General features: G+C 45.2%; 1 protein-coding gene across 1 annotated transcript; it reads right to left on the bottom strand.

The window, feature by feature from the left end:
* Positions 1–450: 450 nt before the first annotated feature.
* TH (tyrosine hydroxylase) lies at positions 451–16491 on the bottom strand. The gene is made up of 13 exons (XM_053980565.1): positions 16402–16491; positions 11816–12019; positions 8745–8919; positions 7843–7931; positions 7560–7627; positions 5815–5865; positions 4881–5026; positions 4384–4519; positions 4181–4250; positions 3835–3891; positions 3156–3251; positions 2859–2992; positions 451–610 (listed from the first exon to the last, which is right to left on the bottom strand). The coding sequence occupies exons 1-13, from the start codon at positions 16489–16491 to the stop codon at positions 451–453; spliced, it is 1476 nt and encodes a 491-aa protein (XP_053836540.1).
* Positions 16492–22884: the final 6393 nt, after the last annotated feature.

Below are 22884 nucleotides of genomic sequence, written 5' to 3'. Positions count from 1 at the left end.
AACAAGACTCATAGAGTTGCTTTGGGGATTAAAAAAAAAAAAAAGGCAGACAAAATTTTTCTCTCAAATTGCAATTTTAAAAAAATTATTGCTTCTCTTTTTTTCTTTCTAAATACAGTAGATTTTCTCCTCTTCCTTGCACTCAGGAGCCTAGCACAGAGCTCTTGACTTCAACTTTTCAGCTTGGCCATGCTTTTTTGTATCTGCTAAGCCTCTTCCAGCAGTCAATAGAAAAGCTACCCAAAAAGCTAGCAGGCCTCGGGTGCATCTCGCTGCCCTCCTCCGAGCTGGCCCTACATACAAAAGTGGAAAGCTGTTGGGGTCGCGTGGTGACAGGCAGCAGTGCCAGTGTTTGGAGAAGACAGGTAGGAATTATCAGTTGGGAACTAAGTGAGGGCAGGGCAGGCACTTTGGGGGCTGGGAGGGGACAGAAATGACTCAGTTCTTGTATTAACTGATAACATTGAGCGCATTAATCAGCGAGTGAAGCTCATCCCTTACGCTCTCCAGGGAGTGGCAGATCAGCTGGGGGCTGTCCAGGAGCTCGATGCTGTGGGTGTAGGGCTCATATTTCACCGAGAAGGGCCGCTTGATGTGCGCCGCATAGCTCCTGCAAGGGAAGGGTGCAGGAGATGGGTCCCGAGTCTCCCTCCTACTCATCACCATTTACCCAGGAAGATCACCACAGTTAATGCCTCCTTTAGGCAGAATTTCCAGCTCCACTACAACAGTAGTTGAGATCCCTTCTGTTTGTCAAGGAACACCATGAGTTTGACTGTGGCTTTCTGTGGGCTGTACCAAACAGGAGGGTACATCAAACTGGTCATCTCCATGGCCATTGCCAAGCATCCTCTGCTGCAATTCCTTTTTCAGAAAGGCAAAGGAGATTTAGAAGCTAATTGCAGGGAAAGCCCATGGTATTATTGTAGTATATTACTAAATCCTTTCTGACATGCATTTATTGACTAATCTCTGGGGAGGGGGGAACTAGCTGTGTGGCATATTAAGGATAAACTTGACGGGCAGCGGCTCAGACCTGAGCTAGAGGATGAGAATAGTGTCACCAGAGCCTTGTGCTTCAGCAAAGCTGTACTGCTGTACCCAAAGCCAAATGCAGCCTGAATCTCAGTGATGAGCTTGACTTTACCTGATATCTCTCAAGAGCAAGACCTTGTTGCTGCTTTTCTAATGGAGAAGTGAAAGTAAATCAAGGGTAGGGTTTCCCCAAAGTTGCCCACATTCACTTCCAGCACTAAGATTTGTATACTTGACAAGGTAGGCTTTTTTCATCTGTGGGTTGTGTGACTATGGAGCTGAAAATCTATAATTAGGTGCTTATGGCTGCAGTCTCATGCTGGAAAGGATTGGGAACATGAGGGGACAAACAGCACTATCAACAGGCATGCTCCTGTCCTCTGCTGAGGCTTCACCCTTTCACTCCTGGATTGCTTAGCTTAGGCTACCCTCTTGTGGCTACCGCGGGTCTGCTCTGGCGCAGGGCTCGGGGAAGCGCAGCCCTTTCCCAGATGGAGACAGATGTTCCTCCAGCTGGTACTTCATGGCTAGGCCGGAAGTGGAGGGATCTGGAGGAAAACACAGCACAGAGGGCCAAGGGGAAACACGGTCCTGCAGGCTGGCGCTGGCAGGGAGCTGCCATGCCATTGCAGGAAAACAACGGAAAAAAGCATAAACAAAGGAGGTTTCTGCATACTCACATTGTCCTTCTCCTAAACGACGTGGTTCCTCTCAGTTCTACAAGGCAAAGTCCTGCTCACCTCTCTTGTTAATGTAAGCAGCGACAGCCATGGCTCGTAGCACGGCTGCTAATGGCTAGAAACCTGCCCTCCAAAATGGGTGTGCACACTTGACACCTTGTGAAGCAGCTAGATACAGCATGGCTGCTTGGAAGGGCACTGGGGGAGTGTGTCCTTTCTGAGAAAAGAGGCTTTTCTCCAGTTGTAACACTGATAGTCAGGCCTGTGGTGGCAACTGCCAGTAATATAAAAGAGAGGATGCTTTAATGTTTTCACCTCATAGAGTAGCATCTGTGTGGTCTCTGAACTCTTTAAAGAGGATAATTTACAGTGCTTGTCACAGTCAAGACCCTCTAGCCTAATCTTGGCTGTGTATGTGGTGTATTTTCCCTTTTTAAATGCAAGGAAATGACTCATTAGGCAGCAGCTGGGTTTTTTTTTTAAAGCAGCCTAGTGTGTGTGTGTGAGCACGGGCTTCCCCCTGCTTGCTTTTGAGCAGCTAGACTCCAGGTTGTATGAACAGTGCAAGTGAGGGTAATAAAAGCAGAAGCTGAAATATAGCAGTCCTCACCACGTTATTTATATTAAATACCCCTCTTGCAGGAACTGTAAAGTCATGTACATCATGTTCGCCTCATCCTGTCTCTTTCCTAAGTGAAGATAAAAGTGTTATAGGCAAAGTTTTCCTCTGTCACTCAAAGCAGTCCAAGGACTGAGCTTTCCTCCTGTGGGCAATTCTGGGTATGACCAAGAAAATGCTCTTCTGTACAGATGTCTGTGGGTAGAGCTGACCCTTACCATCCTGTTTGCAGTCCCATGGGATGGGGAAACCCAATTACCATGGTGGGATTGTATCTGGGGTCCAGTAACACATGTTAACCAGCCTAGGAGGCAAAAGTTCATCTTTTCCCCTGGATAGATCTATTCATGTCAGCCATGTTCCCTGTAGGAACTGGAGAACTGCTTTACCTTAGAAGATCTGATCAAAGTCTTCAGAGCACTTCTGAGAACTTGGACTGAAAGCAGCCATAATGTCAAACCCTATTTCAATAGATAACATCTTAATTTCCTACCGTTCGAGTCTCTCTCATTGCCCAGTCCTACCTCAATTTATTTTTGGCATCACTGAAGCTCTCAGACACAAAATAAACAGGCTGGTAGTTCTGGTCCTGGTAGGGCTGAACAGCTGCAGCATCAGGGTCGAAGTCCCTCACCTCTGGTTCATCTGACAAGGAGTGCTGTGAACAAGGCAGAAAAAATCCAGCATAAAACTAAGGGGATGGGAGAGCACATATGGGGTATGCAAAGGTGGAGTACACACTGAGGAATGTCATTGTGCAGAAGCAGGAGGTGTTTTTCTCTACAGAGTCTAGAGCAGAGGCAAGTTATTGTGGGACTCACTATGAGCTCGCCATAGGAAGAGAGGAGCCCGGCTCCGTAGGCTTTGACTATTCCATTCTGTCTGCAGAGCCCAAACTCCACTGTAAACCAGTAAAGCTGTGAAAAGAAAAATAAAAATTCCTGAGGGACACAGCTCCTCATCCTAATTGCTCTGTCACTTCTGAGCCCTTACATCATGGCCAGGGTCTGGGGTTGTTTAAAGGAACAGGCACCTGCCTCTTTGTCCCCTCTCCACACTTTGCTTTCAGAGAAAACTGCTAAACTAAGTTGCTGCTACACCAGGACAGAGTCTGTGTCCTTGGGCTTGTTCCATCTGTTGTGAGATGCTGCTGTTTGGTGTCCTTGGAGTAGGACAGGTCATCTTGCTGAGAGAGAGCCAAAGGAAGCAGATGTCATTTAATCCCATCCCAAAGAGTCCCAGCAGTGCTGCTGTTGGAAATATGATGCTTGGTGGTACTACTGGTGCCCGAGAAAATTGGGTTAATGTGCAAGTGAGCTTGAGCTCTGCTGTTTAACTGATCTCTGCTCTGCACAGTCATCATGAAAAGAGCATGGGGCAGCTTGGGTGGGAGCTCTGAGCCTGCAAATCTTGGAATACCAGGCTGGACCGGTCCCCTTGATACCACAGAAGCACTCCTGGAAGTGTTGTGCCCCCCATCCAGCAAAGGGGAAAACTTACCGTTGCTAGTTTCTCAATTTCTTCATCACTTGCTCCCAGAGATGCCAGTCCAATGTCCTAGGAAGAGAAGGGAAGGGACAAACATCGTGACTGAGGGCCTTAGACATTGATTGCTCTGTTTTATTGGCTCAAGACCATACATATTGCTGCCCTGCAGTGCCAGGCATCTGCTGGGACTTTATCGTGATCAGACTAAAACCACTTTGTTGCAGAGACGGTATTAAGGTCTTGGTCCATCAGTAGAACTCTGGAACATCATGGTTAATAAGAGCAAGAAAGGTTTAGGTGGCAACACCAGGGTTTGGATTCCCGCCTCTCAGGGGGAGAAAGCAGATAACCACCTTACCTGAGAGAACTGGGCAAATGTCTTATCAGCCAGCATTGGGACATGCCCCAGCAGCTCGTGACAGCAATCCCTGCCAATGGGAGGGGGGAAAGGAGGAGAACACAGTCAGCAGCAGACAGAGTGCATCTGTTGGGTATAAAGGGTGATTGCTGGCCAGCTGGTTCTTTGTGGGCAGGGAGGCCATGGGGCTGGGCGATACTCACGGCTCGGGGGAGTGCATGGGTGAGGATGCGTGGCGGATGTACTGCGTGCACTGGAAGACGCGGAAGGCCAGGCTGGCCAGGAAGTCCCGTGCTGACAGCAGGCCGGCCACCGGCCGGAGCTGGAAGCCGGTCCTCTCTGAAACAGCACACACCGACTGTGCGAGGTGCATGCCCACGGGCTGTGCTGCTGCCCCCAGCACTGGAAGCTAAAGGGCTGCACCAGCCTAATCTGTCTGCTCCTCCTAGGAACAACACCCACTCTTCAGGTGCCCAGTGGGATCATTTGAACACAGGCTTGCCCTTCAGCCACAGCCTGCTGTGTATAGCTGTAGGCCCCACCACTTGGGCTCTACCTCTGTCCTCTGTCAGCAATGCCCAAGGCACCAGCTCTCCTCCTAAATCTCAGCTCACTCACTACTCCTTTGGGTTCAGGCTTCCCATCTGCAGCTGCCCCCACTGGCAGACCCTGAACCTGGGTCCCCTGGGCTCGTACTCACCTTTCAGGAAGCGGGAAACCTCCTCCAGCTGAGGAATGTTGTTCTCATTGTAGCCACAGAATTTCTCCAGTAGACTGAAAGCCTCAAGGTACTCCTTGCAGGCATGGGTGGGGTACAAGCTCTTCAGGGTGCTGTACACCTCCTTCCTTCAAGAAGAGAGGCGGCAGACATTCAGTGGTTAATGCGTCCAGTCCTTCCCTGCGCTCTGGCTATGCACTATCAGGGACTCATGTCTTTAGGCTCCATGTCCTTTTGCCTTTCTCCACCTAAGTCTATGTCTCTGCACATTGATAGAGGTATGTAAACATACAGACACACATTCAAATGAACCTGCAAAGGTGGCAGCTGTGTCTGCACAGACCTATTTCTGACCTGGAGGTCAGAAGACTGTATAAAAGGTATCAGCTGGAATTAAAATATTCCCAGTAGGTTAACTCCTGAAGTTGCACTGTGAAGACAGTCAATAGAACCAGGGGATGACCTTGTTGAGAAGCCTGTGTACTCAGCTCATATGAGCTGGCCTTGTTTTCAGAAACACTCCTGCAGCAACACTCCTGGAAAAAAATCACATTCAAAGGGAGTGCTTTCCTAAGTGAGGCCTGTGAGGTACCACACAGATATTCACCATGGGCCTCACACTTCTTCCTGCAGCTGTGATAACTGCTCTTTGTTTGGAGGCTGCTACTGAGTCAGGACCCTTAGAGAAGTGAGGCTCCAAATTATCTATCTTGCTCTATGGGGAGGCTCCTTTGGAGGAAACTCCTGAAGGCTGCAGCATGAAAGTGTTTTTTATAACAAGCCATTAAGTAGGATGCTTGCACTCCTGACACATTTTTCAAGAGGTCGTGCCCTAAATGTTTGGGGTTTGATTCCCAGCTTCTAGTGGTGAAGCACTAATAGTGAAATCAGCACTAATAATGAAATCAGCACTCACCAGGTAGCTGTCTCCTCCGCCGTGTACTCCACATGAGGGATTGGGTCCCCACTGCAAGGCAAAGGCAGCATTATTGAGCAGAGCCCCAGCCAGGCTCCTCTTCCCTATGAGAAGGAAGCACTTTGGAGGAGCTATGCATGAGTTAAATCTTCTTTAACAACCAAACAAAGGGGTGACAGAAAAGACAAAGCCTTAGTAGTGGGTCATTTGTACAGGTGCAACAAATACACAGTGCAAAGAAAAGCATGAGTCTAGTCAGAGATTACGAATGAACAAGGGATGACCAAAAGTTTAGCAGGTGTAATATTTACCAGGGGGAAAAGAAATGGGTTTCTCTGGAAAAGATTGAAAGACTTCATGTGTGAAAATAAAGCTGGTGGCTCCAAGAAAGAACCGGTGGCTGGGAAATAGAAGCAGCTAATAAGGAAAACTAAATGCATTTGACCTGCATAAAAATATATTGTCAATAAGGTTAAGGAGGGCAGGAAAAGAAAATTTCAACATTGATGTAAATGGGCATTGATGAAATGACAATTTTGCTTTTTCTCATCATAGTTAGCAATTGTATTTCCTAAATCTTTCTTTTCTGTGTTTGGACAAATGAGATATTCATATATTGTAAAGCACAGTTCCTGAAGGGATGCCTGAAGAGATGCTACACAGTGGCTCATAAATGTTAACCTGCTGGTGAGATGTTTGAGAAGACCTCTTAAATTGGTGCCTCATCTTAGGACAGTATTTAACCCTATGTCACTTGGGACTCTTCCTCTGGCACCATGACTTTCTATATGTTTAGTATTTGAACAGGATAAAACCATCAGTGTCCATATTCTGGGCTTCAGTTTGGCAAAGTACATGAGAACAGCAGAAACCCTTGCTGGGATCACACCAGTTGCAGGGGTAGTTCAAACAGGTGACCCATATAATTTCTGTAGTCTGCTTTCAGCACTTAAAGTCCTGCTCAGAGAGAGAATGCTACAGTGAAAGGCAGTGTCACTGAATAGGATCTAGGGAATATTTTACAAACCTAACTGAATATCAGACTCTATTTGATGTTGTAGTGAACACAGTGAGTGCTATCACTGCATGTATCAGAATAGAAGTATTAATTAAGAGTACAAGACATAGTCTTAAATCTATATAAGACAATGATAAGAACATTACTGGAATCTATTTAATTTAGCAGAGCTAGGAGGCAAATCATTTAGCCTATAAATACCCTCATAGCAAAAAAGAAAAAAATCTGATAACACTATTTTATCTAGTAGATGAATGGCATGTGTGATCCATTGGGTAAAAGCTAAAGCTATTGAAGTCCAGCTTAGAAATAAAACTCACATTTTTTCACGACCAGGATAATGAACCTTTGGAACAAATTTTTCTGTGCATGGGTATCTTTTTCAGTACTTGAAGCACCAAAATCAAAACTAGATGCCATTCTAAAGAGATGCTACATTTCCAAATGAAGTTTGAGGTCTGATGGATATATATCTGGCTTTTGTTATGCAGTAGGTTTATTCTTACTATACTCTTACCAATGTATGAATTAATGACAACAGATTTTTTTTAATTAAAGAGAGACTAGAACGCAAAGAGAGAAGAGAGACACAAAAGGAGCTGGAAAGGCTGAATGGGGAGAAAAAACATAAAGGAAGAGAAGTGTCATACAGGTGACATACAATGACTTCCCAATAGGATCGCTGACATGTCATTATCCCCACATGAATGTTAGGAAGGAGACTTACTGCTTATAGTGAAAAGCAATCTCTGCTATTGATTTCCTTCTCTGGCGATATACTTGGTCAGAGTAGCCCTGTGGTGACAAACAGGAACAGAGACAGGACTTTTAATCAGTTGCTAAAGTTTCTCACCCAGGAAAATTCATCTCTGGCTGGAGAGACATCTCTCAAGGTGGCAGTCGCACGCCGGTCCCCTGATCAGCTGCACTAATGGGTGTTCTCAGCTCCCTGCTTCTGTGGGACAGCTGGGGAGCTCAGCGTGACGGGGTGCGCACACAGGCTGACTCACCGGGTGATCCAGATCCAAGTCAGGGTCAAATTTGGTGACCAAATGGTGGCACTTGTCCAATTCACAGATTTTTCTGGGAAACCAGTGAACTATGGGGAGAGAGAAAGTGACAGTCTGTCTGTGGAAGTGAAGATCCCTTAAAGAGAAGGGGCTCTGAGGCTGAATAAGATATGCCTCATCTGCTGTACCAAATGCACACATACAACATGGCACAGCTACTTCCAGGCAGTAGTTTCACAATCTCAGCACTCTTTTCCTAGAGTCATGTCTAATGCCATGATCTGCATTTCATTACTTCCTTGCCCATCTCTCAGCAGAGTATTTTGTGGCAAAATTAAAGAAGATGATGAAAATTAGATTTTACTGAATGATTCACGTTAAAAAACACCCAGAGATCCTGCTGGTCATAGATCTCTAGGGATATTCTCCTACAATATTATTCTACATTAATCATCCTATCTTCAGAACAGGATGGCACAGGAAGTGTCTTGTAGATTAGTGCTGGTACCTGTACAGAGGACCTAACACGTAAGTAGGAAACTACTTTAGTATTTATAATACAAAATGCAACACTACTGTATTTATAATACAAAATGCGGGAGTAGGGATGGAGAACTCATGAGGAGAGGTGTGAGCAAAGCATGAAATTCAACCTCCTATTTCTATTTTTTTCAATCTTTTACCAGAAGAATGAGCTATGAATAATGGAGTCTGTTGAGAAAAGGACAAGGAGGGAAATTACTTTCAGGATTCACGTATACCAGAGGCAGTCCCTTCTGGTTTGCTCAAATTCAGCACACAGCAGCCCTTTCCCTTTACTGGGAATAACAAAGCCTCCACCCTGTTTCTACAGGGAGAGCTTAGCCTCTCCACACAAGTGAAAATGTTTGTAAGTTCCTTACATTTGTCTTCCTTAGTGGTCCTCACATCTTCTGCTACCCTCTTGATGGAGCTAATGAAAGTATTGAGGTCAGAGCTGTGGACTTCACAGCGCACAAAGTATTCCAGCTCAGCGATCCCTTCACGGGGCTTTCGGCTAAGCCTGGTCTCCAGGTGGTGAATTTTAGCTTCAAATGTCTTTTGAGACATGGAAAGGAAGAAAAAAAAAAACAAAACATTAAGCAACATTTGAAATACCTTCTGCTACTACCCAAAGCTGCCCATGTGGACACAGAATTATAGAATGGTTGGGGTTGGAAGGGACCTTAAACATCGTCTTGTTCCAGCCTCCCTGCTATGCACAGGAACAACTTTCACAGACCAGGTTGCTCAGAGCTCCATCCAACCAGTCTTTTAACACTCCCAGGCATCCACAAATCTGGGCAACCTATTTCAGTGCCTCATCACCCTCACAATAAACATTTTTTTCCTACTATCCGACCTAAACCTACTCTCTTTCAATTTGAATCCATCCCCCCATCCTGACACTACGTGCTCTTGTAACAAGTCCCTCTCCATCTTTCCCTTAGACCTCCCTTCAGTTATTAGAAGGCCACAATTAGGTCACCCAGAAGCCTTCTCTTTTCCAGGATGGACAATCCCAGTCTGGGATGCATTTCTTCTTGTCGTTTTCTTCATGCCCCCACCTCCCTCCCGTATAAACACACTTACCCATTAATTCCACATTTTCTCCTTCTGCACAAACACCGAGGCCGTTCAAAAACTACCAACAGAAGACTTCCACCACGGCAAAGAAGACCAAGAGAAGCAGTTGATGTGGCAGAGCGCCACGTTACATTTTCCCACCCCAGGCACTCCCGAGGCGTGTGTTAGCGGGGGCCCGTGGCGGGTGGGGTGCGGGTCCGGCGGGGTCCCGCGGGGCGGGCGCTGCCCGGGCCTGCCGGCGGCTTGGCGCTGGCCGTGGTGCTGAACGCCAGGGCTGCCGCGGCTCGCCCTCACCAGCGCTGGTCTGGGTTCACTACCGGCACTGATGTCATTTGGACTTGCTGTAGGAACTGACCTCCCGCATGGAATAAGGGGACAAAATTATGTCTGTAGTCTCGCAAGGGGCCCTGGTAGATTTGTGGGTATTTTCTTTAGCTCAGTGAAAACTGGCAGTACAAGCCCAAGGCCCTAGGCAATGACCCAACCTTCCCAAAGCTCCTGTAGGACCTTTGCTAGAGGAAGGGACATGGTTTCTTTTGTTAATCAGAGGCAAAAAGATGAGAAGGAACAGGTAAATTAAATTTTAAATGGTGTTTTTTAATGTACCTACCAAGTTCACTATTACATTTTTCTGTCAACAATCGATACCTTTGCATTAATCTGACAGCCGTGATTGCATTACCTATGCTTCAGCTGCATGTAACACATACAGAAGAGTGAAGCCAGCTTCCCTGCAGCCTGGTTCATGATGAGGTAAATGTCATTATGCCCGTCTGCTTTCATATCTTGTACCTGCATTGCCAGAGGGATGTGGGAAATGAATCTTCCTCTGTTGGGACTTGACATGCTTGTCTTTTTGTTATATTTAAAGCTTTCTCTGTGACAAGCTCAAAGAGCTTTTTTGCTCCAGGAAGAAACAAACAATATTTGAACATAAGCTGCTACAGATTCTCACTTGATGTTTTAAAAATTGTTTAAATTACAGAATTTAAATGCAGTATAACATAAAATCTACCAAGTACAAAAGCTTATACATCTGTTTCATACCCACTGAGCAGCCTGTTGAATGCTACACTGATGGATTTGTCATGCTATATCTGGCATCTGTGTGTTCTGGGAAGCAGACTCCAGTCATTGCAACACATGGATTTTGTCTGAAAAGTTTGTCATGAAAGTTCTTTCAGTCTTGAGACAAGGACCAGTCAGTCTTGAGACAATTGCCCAGAAAACAGCTTTTCTTTCAACAGTCCTCGTAGAGGAATTGTAATTGCTGAAGATCTAAATGTTTTTCATAATATTATCAGAGGAAATACTAAATGGGCAATGAATAACTAGAATGCCCTATAATTTCAGGGAAATACTTATCCCCCAAAAACACTTTTTGTGTGTTTCCAGTTTTTAAGTAGCAGGCTTACTGTATAGTGTACATGACCCCAAATAAACTGCTGTGACTGGACATGCTCTGAATAGGAGGTTGGACCAGAGACCTCCAGGGGCCCCTTACAAGCCGCATGACTGATTAATAGGAACAAATTGTCCTCTCCTCTCACTGCTAAAGTCAATGAAATTAAACTACCATAGATAAAACGCATCTCACAACCTCAGTTTGCAAAACACTTTTGAATCATTCTGGATGAAAACACACTACATGAATGCAAGCTGTCGTGCTTGGATTTTTGTTTAAATAGGCAGTACTTATCTCAGCCTTTCCATTCATGCCACTGATATCCTATATAATGCAACATTACATTGCTGGCTAGGGGGAAAAAGCTCAGTTACCAGTTTTCCTTGGTATTAAAGGTATAGAGAGGATGCATCTCCTGAGGGAAACCAACAGAACCTTTAACATGTGAATCAGAATAGAGAAGATAATTTTGAAATCAATATGCCAGTTTTACACCCAGGGCAAAGTTGTTTCTGTAACTATTTGACTGAGGACCAGTATGGTAATGACCCACAAGAGGGATGAGTTTGGTCTGTAGATAGGCAGGGCACACAGCTTACTTTGAATGTGGGATCAGAGCCCTGTGCCTGAACTTGAAGTGCTGAGCAGCGGGAAGGGTTGTCAGAGTACAGTACAAACCATAAGGCTGTGGACTGGAGTGTGAAAATGAAAATAAGCAAAATTAAGGCCAGAGCTTAACAGCAGTGCAAGATAGAGGCACGCCTCCTTCTTAGTGATGGCGTGAGGACACACTGGGCCATGAGCAAAGCATGACTTCAGAGATATCAGACAACTAACTCATAATTTGAAGTAGGCAGACCTAGTCTGAGGCTTCTTTATTACACTCAAGTGACGCTTGTCACAGCCCAGTCATGAAACCTGAAGTGTGTTCCTTGAGTACCACACAACAGGTTAGGTACTCACCTCAAATACCTTAAGGACACGGGACAGTGGAGAAGTCTTGGCTCCCTTGAGCATGAAGAAGAGGTTCAGCATGGCTCTCCCATCCTTCTCCTCGAATACAATGGTCTCTGTGGACTCTGTGGCATCAGTGGCTGCAGCCGCAGCCTCTCTTTCCTTCCTGGCATCTTCAATGAGGCTCTGACGTCTCCCAATGAACCGTGGAGACTGAAGGCAGAACAGAAATAAATAACACTGCTCAAAGAGGTGTAGGAGATCAGAGGCATTCCCACTAGCTGATGTGACTGGATGAGATGTGACTGGTATGTGTCAGCAGAGGAAGCAGGGAAAGCGTGGACTGACTTGCCTGGCTTTGTAGAGAAAGATCTGCTCATAAGGACGGAGGTTTTAGAATTGAACTTTCAGAAATGTGAAGCTTTGGGGGAAAAAAACTGTGTAAAATATCTTTTTAACATAACTGGAGAGTGGGCTTCTCCACTCACCCCCTCTAGAAACAGTTTTCAGTATCCTCTGAAAAAAAAACAAAACCCAGAAACAATCTTAAGTGGTTTTCAGTTGTCTGATGAACTCAAGTGGAGAGACATCAGATAAACCTGAGGTCATCTGAGAAAAGATACTTTGTGAGGGACAGGTGAAGTCCACAGCTGTGGCCTGGCCAGGAAATAGGAACTGTTTGCAGGTGTATTAGCAGGGCAGCTTAGCAAAACTGTTCCCAGGATCCAATATGACATTTACTTTTAACATTAAGTGGATGCTTATCTATTGAAGTGTAATTGAAACCACAACCATATACCCCAGAAAATAAATTTCTCCCACTTATCTGTAGATTTGTTTTGTCTCAACAAACTCCTGCAGATTTCTGTTACTTGGAATTGAACCTAAAATGCAACTCTGTGCCTAAGGTCATGTCAGGACACCTGTTTATACTTATAGTGAACTACAAAGTATTTCAATCGCTGCTGTTTCTTTTGTTATACAAATAGCTCATATACCAACTTATTTGTTCTTTGTCTTTTTACATCCAGTTTCCTATTTAGAGGCAATGCATCTGGTTCCAGTTTTCTGTGTTCAAGACCCAAACCAGATGACAAACCTCCAGAGCTTGCTAAAAGAAACCTGGTGCAGCACTGAAGAAGGACACAGAGTGGGACTGGCTGCAGTTTTCCCTGTGATTACATTGAAAATATTTAGAACATGCTAACCAAGCCATGCTTTCCCTACTTTGTGAAAATTAAGAGTGTTTTCCTTTTAACAGGACAGCCTGATTGACTACTAAGTTTATTTTCTCTCTGATTTTCAAAGCCCACTATCAGTAACTCATGTTTCCTGCGAGAATCCTCTTGGATGCTTTAAATGCACTTTAAATGCAGCCGTAAAAACTCAGCACATCGAGGCACCAGCCCACACACCTCTATCTGGTCCTTTTCCAGTAAAGATACACCTCCAAAATTATATTTCAAGATCCACCCTTTATTCATCAGGGCACAGAAAAACACCTTCTAACAAATACGTGCATGCTGCTACTTGTCTGAATTGGTGGTATTTGTGCCCAAAGAGAGCAGACATCTAACAGGTGACCTCAGTTGTAACTTTAAAAATCTGGTGAGTATGTGCTTGGCTTTAAATGTGTGTTTTCCATCACTGCAGTGTTTTAAGCTAAGCTGGTGTTTACTTTAAAGTGTCTGCAATAAGCAGGGCAAACTATGCCCTGTGCCAGCTACAGAAAATGAGCTCCACAGCCATCCCAAGCCAGACAGTGCTTTACCCAAGAGTGCTTTGTCACACTGTGCCCCGAGGTGCAGCAGGATTTTACTTCTGGGCTGGGGAAGGGGAGAGGAGGGTAATTAGACCCTCATATTTAGGATGTAAACCAGGTTAAAATCCAGCTGAGTGGGGTTTAAAATGCCAGGGTTGGGTGACTGGAAAGCTGCACCAGGAGAAGCAGACTCAACCAGACCTACACATGTGCTGGGGCTGGGTGGCCCCTGGCAGACAGGAGTGGGGGCTTTGGTCCCTTCAAGGAGTCCTGGAAGTTTCGTAGCTGCATGATGACATAGTTTAAGTGGGTAAATTGGGAAAAAAAATCAAAACAAAGCAAAAAAAGGCTGAATTTTGCTTGGGAGAAGAGGGCTGGGAGGAATCTGCCTGCCTGCTGTCTCCTCTGCCAGCTGGAGGCTGCCTGGCTGCATGTTCCCCACCTCACTGTCCTCAATTCTGCTCCTCACATTTATGCTCATTGGGCTATATTCTCCTTTTGCTGGAAATTAGGAATGTGGCATATATAATAATCAAACTGATCTCATGATAAATGCCTTCCTTTCTTCCAGAGGCACCATTACATGATATTTCTGAATTGCCTTGCAGACTCTCTCCCTGAGTGCATACCTGGCTACAGTGAGAACTGTAATTTGATTTTGCAAAGCATTTATTTGCCTAACCAGGGCCTGACTCATTCACCTCTTCTGAAGGTTAGTTTGCACCTCTTATGAAGGGTATGTTCATTTTTCCTTCCTTGAATTTGCTGCAAGTCAGAGTGCCCAGCCTACATATTGTCATTAAAAATACTGTGTTCTGAGGTATTTTGTTGGTTTTTTTCCTCTGGCTCATTATTTGCAGCAATCAGGAAGGACTGTAAAGACTGGGGACATTAATGTCCCACCTCTGCTTTCCTGGGTGCTTTTCCCTGCTTTTTTGGCTCCAGTGGCTGTCTCCTCCCTGGCTCTGTAACCAAACTCTGCCCCAGCTACAGTCACAGGGTCTCTTGCAACATACTATTAGCAGCAGAAAACCTTAATACATAACCAAAGATTTTTCCATGGAGTTTGATGTTTGGCTGGCCCAGCTGACATGTAAAATACCTGCTGGTGTAGAGGAGTTCTGGGATTGCAAAGATCTGAATTTTCCCCCCAGTTTGCAGTTCTCCTGGCAAGGGAACCCCTCAGAGCTGCTGGAGGTGATGTGATGGTGGGTGATGGCTGTGGGGCAGATCACCCACGGCACAGTGACAACACAAGGGCCAGGGACATGCCATGGCACATGCAAATGCAGAATCATGCCTCTTGCCTGGTAGAAGGCAGGATTGTGGAGATCTCCAGTGCTAGGCGAGAGCAAAGGGAAAAGCTTTTCATGCATCCAACTCTCAGAGCGATCCTCACGGGGCAAAGTTTTAATTTCATTTGTTTTCCCTTTTCTGAAAATTTTCATTCAAAAACAATCACAGGCTAAGGTTTTATGTATCCTACAGGCTGGAGGAGCCACTCACCCCAAGCAGCTTGCCTCACTCTTGTCAGCCCACTTGTTGAATGTGACCTCCCCTGGCCCCTATGTTCAGTGGCCCATTTTTTCATAAAACACAGAGTAGCACCCCAGAGGGTGTAATAACTAAACACTCTTCACTCCTCCAGACACTGAGCATCTCAAATACTGATTTTACAAGTTGCCTGGAAAATATCAGGTTTTCAAGGGCCACTCAAGTGTTCATTATTTTGCGGAATGAAAAGGACTGCGTGAGAGGGAAGCCTTCCCTGATTTCCACTTATTAGAGAAAGCAAGCTTACCTCCTTGTTTCCTAAATGTTTCCCTTCTTTTCCAGCAAACTCCACTATTCAAAACACCTTTCTGCCAATGTAGTGGTTGATTTTAGTGAGGCAGAGCATTGCACAGGGTTAAGAGGAGAGTGGGTGAAAAAGGCAACAGGTATAAGGGAGAGAAATGGGGAGCTCTAAAAGTGACCTGCTGGAGTCACACTGCAGACATCTGCCAAACATATCTGCTACCTCACCCATCTCTATTCCTAAGGTCCCCTCCTGGTGCACCCATTGCCACTGCTCTGGCTCCTGCATTGTCACCTGCTGCCTATCCACATCTTTGCCCCACAGGAATGTCCAATACTGGGAGTCTTCAAGCTCATCCTGCCTGGCAAGGCTTCAAAGTTAAGCGCGGAAATGTCCCTGTCCCTACAGCAAGTCTGATGGGTTGACCAGGCTTGGCTTTCTAAAGACACTTGACACTCCTCTCCCTTCCCTCACACATTTGGTGTGTGCAGGAGCTTTCCCTGGGGTAAACACAGGGCTGAGGACACATCAAGGAGGACTGGGAACAGAAATGGGGGAAGGATGTTCTGGGAGATAAACTGGAACAGCAGTCATGAACAAACAAGTTAAACTGCCTGTGCCTTGTATGCTGTCTGAAATGGCAGCCCCACTTTTTTTTATTATGCTAGAACAGGTGAAATCTCTGCAGTTTAATGCCCTAAAACCTGGAAATCGTTAAGATTTTCAAATTGCCTTTCACAGGGGGACTCCTTGCTATTCTTGCCGTAGGTCTGTGGGTTATTCACCTTACTTTTGGTTGAAGTGTTATCATTATTTCAAGTTTTCACCCCCTTATATGTTTTCATTTCACATGTATCAGTATGTAGCAAGAACTGTTGGAGTAATTTTCCTTTGCCAGCCCGGAGGTGCCCATGTTGGGGAAGCCCCACAAAAAAAGTGTTGGTCCATCTATCCTTGCCTTCCTCTGCCTATAGCTATGGAAGAGGCTGTGGTTTTTGGAGGGGGAGGAAAAGAAGTGGGGTAGGGTTGTCTTACCATGATGGCCTCAGCTTGCTTGGAGTCCAGCTCCGACACCGCCCTGCGGAAGCCTTTGGCTGCAGAGGTGGAGATGTTCGGGGTTGGCATCTTTGCTCTTCCACGAGCTCTGCTGTCTGCTTTCCAGCTCCTTGCCAGCTTTTTATAGGGCAGGGCTGACGTCAAAGACTCTTTCAAATCTTCTCTTTCCCTGCCACCTCCCCATCACCACCTCCCTCCTTTCTCCCCCTCGGGCTGAGAGGAGGAGGGGATGTGAAGGAGAGAAACATGTCTGTCCCATTAAATCTAATTGCTACAAAGATTGCAGACACCCTGCCTTCACAGACCAGACAATCCCCCACCTGTTTGCCTGGATCCAAAAGATTTCTTCTCTAATTTACCCCTTCTCTCCTTTCCCCCTTCCCCCCACTTCTTGATGGAGTTCATTCTCATTACATGTTTCAGTCCGGCACATTTGCTTCCCCAGCTTGGGAGTTGCATCAAAGGATTTTGATCTGTGAAAGGACAAAATAAAAGGAAGGGAGAGATTTAGCCCTCTCCAGCATTTCCCCCCCCCCCCCCCCACCCCCTTGTTTGCCTTGTCATGGAGGCAGTAAAGTAATAGGAAAATAACACTGATTCCCACAAGGCAGCTGCAGGACTGGATGCCGTTTTAATGTGTGCACCTTCCAGCACTTGGCTACTGACAACACTGTGCCTTCCAGGGCTCCCCCACCACCTCAGAGCTTGATTTGGCCATGTCACTCTGACAGCAGGAGGGCAGAATCTGACTCCTCAGAAATGAAAAAAAGCTTTAGAGGAAATAACCTGAAAAACCCTTGCAGTCCTGACTTCCTGAGTGCTTTGCTCCTTTTGCAGAAATTCCTAAGGGACCAAATGCTTGAGAACAGCTGGGGCTGACAGTGTGTGACAGATCAGACCCATGCCAGGGTCTCTGCTTTGTTGTGAGTAAAACTGGTATTTTTCTCTGCTTAGATTTGCAGCAGCTGTCCCACCCAAACAAGTGCTGCAGGAATGCATAGCTGTGCTTTGTGTGAGCCACCTCCATCCTGGTGACAGGCCACTGACTGGCACAAATCCCTGTGGGAGGGAAGCTGGTGGCCTTTCACCAGCTGACTGCCCAAGAGCTCACCTGCAACCTTGCTGACCACAGCACTGACATCTGGTAGGGTTGGTGGCTCATCCTGCACTCAGCAGGACAGCTGAGTTCGTCCCAGCCTGCTGATGACTTCTGCAGTGCCAAAAGCTCTGGAAGACCAACAGTCCATTGACATCCTTGAGGATGCAAAGCTGTTGATGTTTACCAAACACCAGGGAGCAGGCAGCATGACCAACACTCCCTGCCCCACAAAGGCAGCTTGGGAAGCTCATTGGTGGGAGTTGAAGCTGGAGTAAGCAGTTGGCAGCAGCTAAAGATTGGTGCAATAGTGAGAAAAAATTGAATTTAAGTCATGTGGAGTATCTTCTCTTATTGCAGGTGCTGAGGGCACTTGGCTGTTCAGTACAGTAAAAACCAGAGGAAGGAGTTAAGCAGCCATCATGGCTCATCTATCCCCAGCCTCTGTGTCCTCACATGTGGTATCACCTCACACACTGAGAACAGCCCTTGCTTTTGCTTTAATTTCATCCCTAATCCCCTCTGAGTCTCCTAAACTGTCTATTTACTCTCTGCTAAACCCTGGATGCTCAAAACACAAGTTAAAACACCACCAAAGCAACGAAGGGTAATGCTGCCTGGTGTTGCAAGGTTTTCTCAGAAAATATTTTGGGAGCAGGTTCCAAGGCAATCCACTGCCCAGAAGGCAGTCAAGGAGCAGCATTGCAGGCTCAGTCACCTCCTGTCTGCTGGGGTGGCTTTGAGGACCCTCTTACTGGGAGATACAAATTAGCAGAATGCTATGGTTGACTTATTTTTTTGTCCCTGGCTGAGGTGAACCATGGTTGCTGGAAGGCTGAGATGCCAGGAACAGGGCATTGAAGACCGTAAGGAAGAAAAGAACCCACTCTAAAAGAGGCCACAGAAATAACGCTCATGTATCTTTCATGGGAGGCACCAGTGAAGAGACCTCAGTGGGGATTCTGTAACATCATTAATGCCAGTAAAGTTGACATAGAAAGAGGGCAAAGGGCACAAACTAGGATGAAGCTACAAAGGTATTAAGGATGAAAAGCCACAGTTATGCCAGGTACTCCAGAAATATTTTGTTAAATTTGTTCAGAGACTTTGCTAGTGCAATACCTGTTAAAAAGAAGCATTGTCAATGAAGGGTCAAGACTGGGCCAGCTTCAGTGGAATTTCATTTGGAAAGGAAATAGGGACTTGGGTAGGAGGAGAGTTACAAGAATTGCATTTGAATGTATTTACCAAATCAAGTTTTAACTGTGGACGAATTATTCTGGCTTGCACTACCTTTAAAACGGCATGTAGAATGTGGAATTACAACATTTTTCATTTGAGGTTTTCAGTTCAATTTAAGAACAAAGACAAAATTGAAATTAATTTATTAATTTAATCCCTTTTCCTTCATGCTGTTTCTTACCTTAAAGTCAGAAGGAGAAATCATTTTGCTAGACCTATTATTTTTGGAAACTGATTTAGTTTAAAGGTCTCTTTAGAGAAGTATTTGCCAGTGATGATAAACCTAAAATCAGCCATCACAGCAAGTTCCAGTTATCCAAATCTGTAATAAATTTGCTAAGAGAATAGCCTTAAAATGTCAGCTCATGTAAAGAATTAAGAAAATTGGCAAAATAATAAATACGGGAATAGAACAAGCCACTCAGCCTTCCTGCAAGCTGTAACCTATTCAGTGATCACATATGAAAGCTCTTCTGACAAGCAGAGGCTTTAAAATGTGCTGATAACATCAGACAAGTTCTCAAGATTATTGTATGACTAGACGGAATTTCTCTGAATATATTTTCTGTTTTCTTTTTGTCTCGTTTCATGTTGTTACTTCCCTTGTGAAATTCAGTCCTGTATTCAAGATCATCAGTCCTTCTACTTAGTTATCTCATCCCAAAGCCCTTGATTTTTAGTCCCTTGTCTTCCTACTGTTGGCAAATTAGGCATACAACTCTCTTCTTCTTTAAGCCCTGCTAACCTGCCCACCCCATCCCTGTTTGGTGATGAGACTCCTGCATTATATGGAATGCTGTCCAGCATGGAGCCAAAGTTCTGCTTTCCACGCAACCAAGGGCAAAACGTCCAGATTGCCGTGAGGGGGTTGCCATGGTAAGAATTTCACTCTCTACTAAGAATGGAAAATCAGGTTGGTTATCCTGTCCTGGAGGAGCTGACAGAGGAGGGAAGCTGAGAGAAACCATGTGGCATCAGGTCCTCCTTTTGGGCAGCAAGGTGGGTGGATGTCCTTCAGAGCAATTATCAGCACAGCTGCAAAAGGACAGGCATTACTTTTTCCCAGACAATCCAGTGCAAAACTGTTCAACACATTTCCTACCTGTGTCCTTCGCAGGCAAATTCCCATCTTTTTGGAAACCAGACACATCTTAGAATTTTTCATCTCTTCATGTGTCTACATCTCTCTAAACCACATGCCTGGGTCTATGTTTAAGTTCTGCTGATATCAGACATGACTTTTAGGGGGGTGTAATCCTATTTGGTTAAACCAAGACAGGTTTGTCTCAGCTTTTGTCATGTTTGACTAATTACCAGATTTGCTAGCAGGGAAGAAGAGCCTTTAGGAAGCTTTACAAAGGAAATATAACAGATGGATGGTTCTCCATAACTGCTTTGTTTCTCATACTCCAACGACATGACTATCCTTGAATGTGTGTGGGTGCCATGTGTATCCAGCTGTGTGTTTTAAGGGATTAATCTGACATAAAGCAGCCATGGCAAATACGGCTGGCCACTGTTTCTCTGCACTAGTCCCTAGAGAGAGAAGTCCATAAACTGGGATGCTTTGACTGTGCTTCCCTCAAGGGTGAAGCAGACACAAAAACAATCCAGGAAAGGCATTAAGGTGCAAAGTACTGCTGGTCCTGTGGAGGCTCGTTTCACCTGCCACTGGATGTGAGATTGGTGGTGCAGAGATAGAAACAAGATATTAATATCTGTGGCTGGATTGGAGCAGGCAAGGCACCGCTATAAGCATAACTATGATGACAATCAACATATTGTTCACAAGCCTATCTTTAAAATCTCTTTCCACCACGGTACAAGGCTCAATTTATCGAGTAGATCATCCAACCATGTCCCATCATCAAGCATTGTTTACAATAATCACCATTTCTGGGCACGTTGGGTATGGGGACCAAGGGGAAACCCCACCTGCCAAACATCCACCCCTAATTGTGGGGAGCTGCAGTGATCTCCATGAACCTACCTGTCATCTTGAAGCAAGCCCCAGGCTGAACCAGTGGCAAAAGCACTGGGCAAGAGTGGGGGGTCTCTCTGGTGGGCCAGGGAGCTGCAGGGACTGGGTTTGTGCAGTGACAGTCCCCCAGCAAGGCCCAAAGAAAGGGACAGTGTACTCTGATGTGAGGGCGAGCTGCCATCTCCCATCACAACCAAGGCAGCCCTGTTAGCCATGAGGGGTGCCCAGGCGCCCTCGCTGCTCTTTCTTCCACCCACCCGCTCTCTCCCCCTCTTCCCCTCCACAGCATGAATAATTACAGTCTGCCATAATTTTGAAGCAATTAGAGGGGGGTGAGCCAGCTCCATCAAGAGATGTTTTTTCCTCCTCTCCCTTCACAGCTCCATTCAACATCCCCAGGTGCCACAAAGGAGTTTAATAACCCATAATGACACCTCAGGCCTTCACATCATTGCAGCCTCCCTAAGACTGGGCCAGCATCAGGAGGAAAAAAAAATAAAAGAGATAATTAAAATGCTCACCTCCCTCTTATCTTCGCAGCCTCCTATTATCTAGAAAACGTGGACTTTTGTGCTCAGGCTGCCTCACAACAGATGAGCCCTGGGGAAGGGGGGTTGCAAGCAGCAGAGATGTGCTAACTCTTCAGTCAGGGCAGCGAGATGTTTTGTGCCACCCTGGGAGAAGAGCTCTGCCATCCCCTCCACTGCAGAGGCAACCTCTGGGACATGATGGGTCTCTGTGCAGGGGTTGCTCTTCCAAGGTAAAATCAAAACAGCCAATTATGTTAAAAAAAAATTAAAAAAAAAAAAAAAAAAAAAAAAAAAAAAAAAAAAAAAAAAAAAAGCAAACCATGCACTTTTCTAGAGGTGATGGAGTAGGGCTGTGCAACCTCCTCCAATGACATTTTGCCTCAGTGTGTGCCAGTGCATTTTTGCAGTGTAGTGTACAGGAGAGATCTGCTCCACAGATGCCAACCAATGGCTTAAGGACCAAGGCTAATACCCTCAGCAGCTGAATGCAAACATCCATGTCAGAGATTTCACATTTCAGAAGGCCGGATTAGCCTTTATCTAAACCTGAGAATATTCCTGTAACCCACAAAAAATGTCCTTCTGCCCCCTATTTTGAAGCATGGGGATGGTCACATAAGTTTGTTTTCATCTTCATATTCAGACACAAAATTCTGTACCCACATTGCTCGAATCTTGCCTCAAAACCCATTGAATCTCCACTCATTGGAAAACAGTGAAAATAGAATTCTGGGTAGTTTTTGCAGCAATCAACTTTTCAGAGGAAAATAACCTGATTTCCAGGAAAACAGTGAATTGTTTGGGGAAAGGGTTTTCAAAGGGACTGGGGGCTACCTGGATGGGTGGGGAAAACAGCTTCTTCTCAGGAACTGAGAATTTAGCCCTGAATTTTCAGAAGCAAACCCAGCTCTCTACTTCAGCAAATGGACCTGGAACAGGCAGGTGAAAATTCAGAAATATTGTGTTGATGATTCACCTGCCACTGCAGAATCCAAAACAACCATCTTGTCTCAGATCAATGGGGAAGCACTTAGAAGCAATTTTCTCTTTGGAAATGTGGCCAGCAAGCAGAGAGTCAGGAGCAGGTGGCAGAATATAATGCACACCTCTTGGAACCTGACATTTAGTGGTGTTGTGAAATTAATTGATGACACCTCTGGCCCACTGTATTTCAACTTGTGGACAATTTCTTTAACAAGATCATCAGAGAATGTAATTTTTGTGCAGAAAGGTAATTTATGTGTATTGCAACAGACTTTCTACACCACCAGTACTCCTGATTTTATTTTAGTCTGTGACACCAAATATTTTACTCCCAGTTCCTGAAGTTTACTTTCTTAAAAAAAAAAAAAAAAAAAAAAAAAAAAAAAAAAAAAAAAGCAATCATTTTGAGAAGTGAAGAAAGACTGAAGAGGATTCTATAAGCTCCCAAAGAAGTGGAAAAACCTTCTAGAAACAATAATTATCATATGGAGGTCTGGCACAGGATTTTTGAACACTGAGTTTGACAGTGAGTTTGCTTTTTTTGGGAAAAAAAAAAGATTGTGCAGCTAAAGAGCAGCCAGAAAACATCCAAAACATTATGACAAGAGGAATCAAATGTCCACAGCTAA

Source organism: Vidua macroura, chromosome 6 (assembly GCF_024509145.1).
Source record: "Vidua macroura isolate BioBank_ID:100142 chromosome 6, ASM2450914v1, whole genome shotgun sequence".
NCBI classification, from domain to species: Eukaryota; Metazoa; Chordata; class Aves; order Passeriformes; family Viduidae; genus Vidua; species Vidua macroura.
The sequence above is the reverse complement of the archived record's forward strand: the minus strand, read 5'-3'. Positions and strand labels throughout refer to the sequence as shown.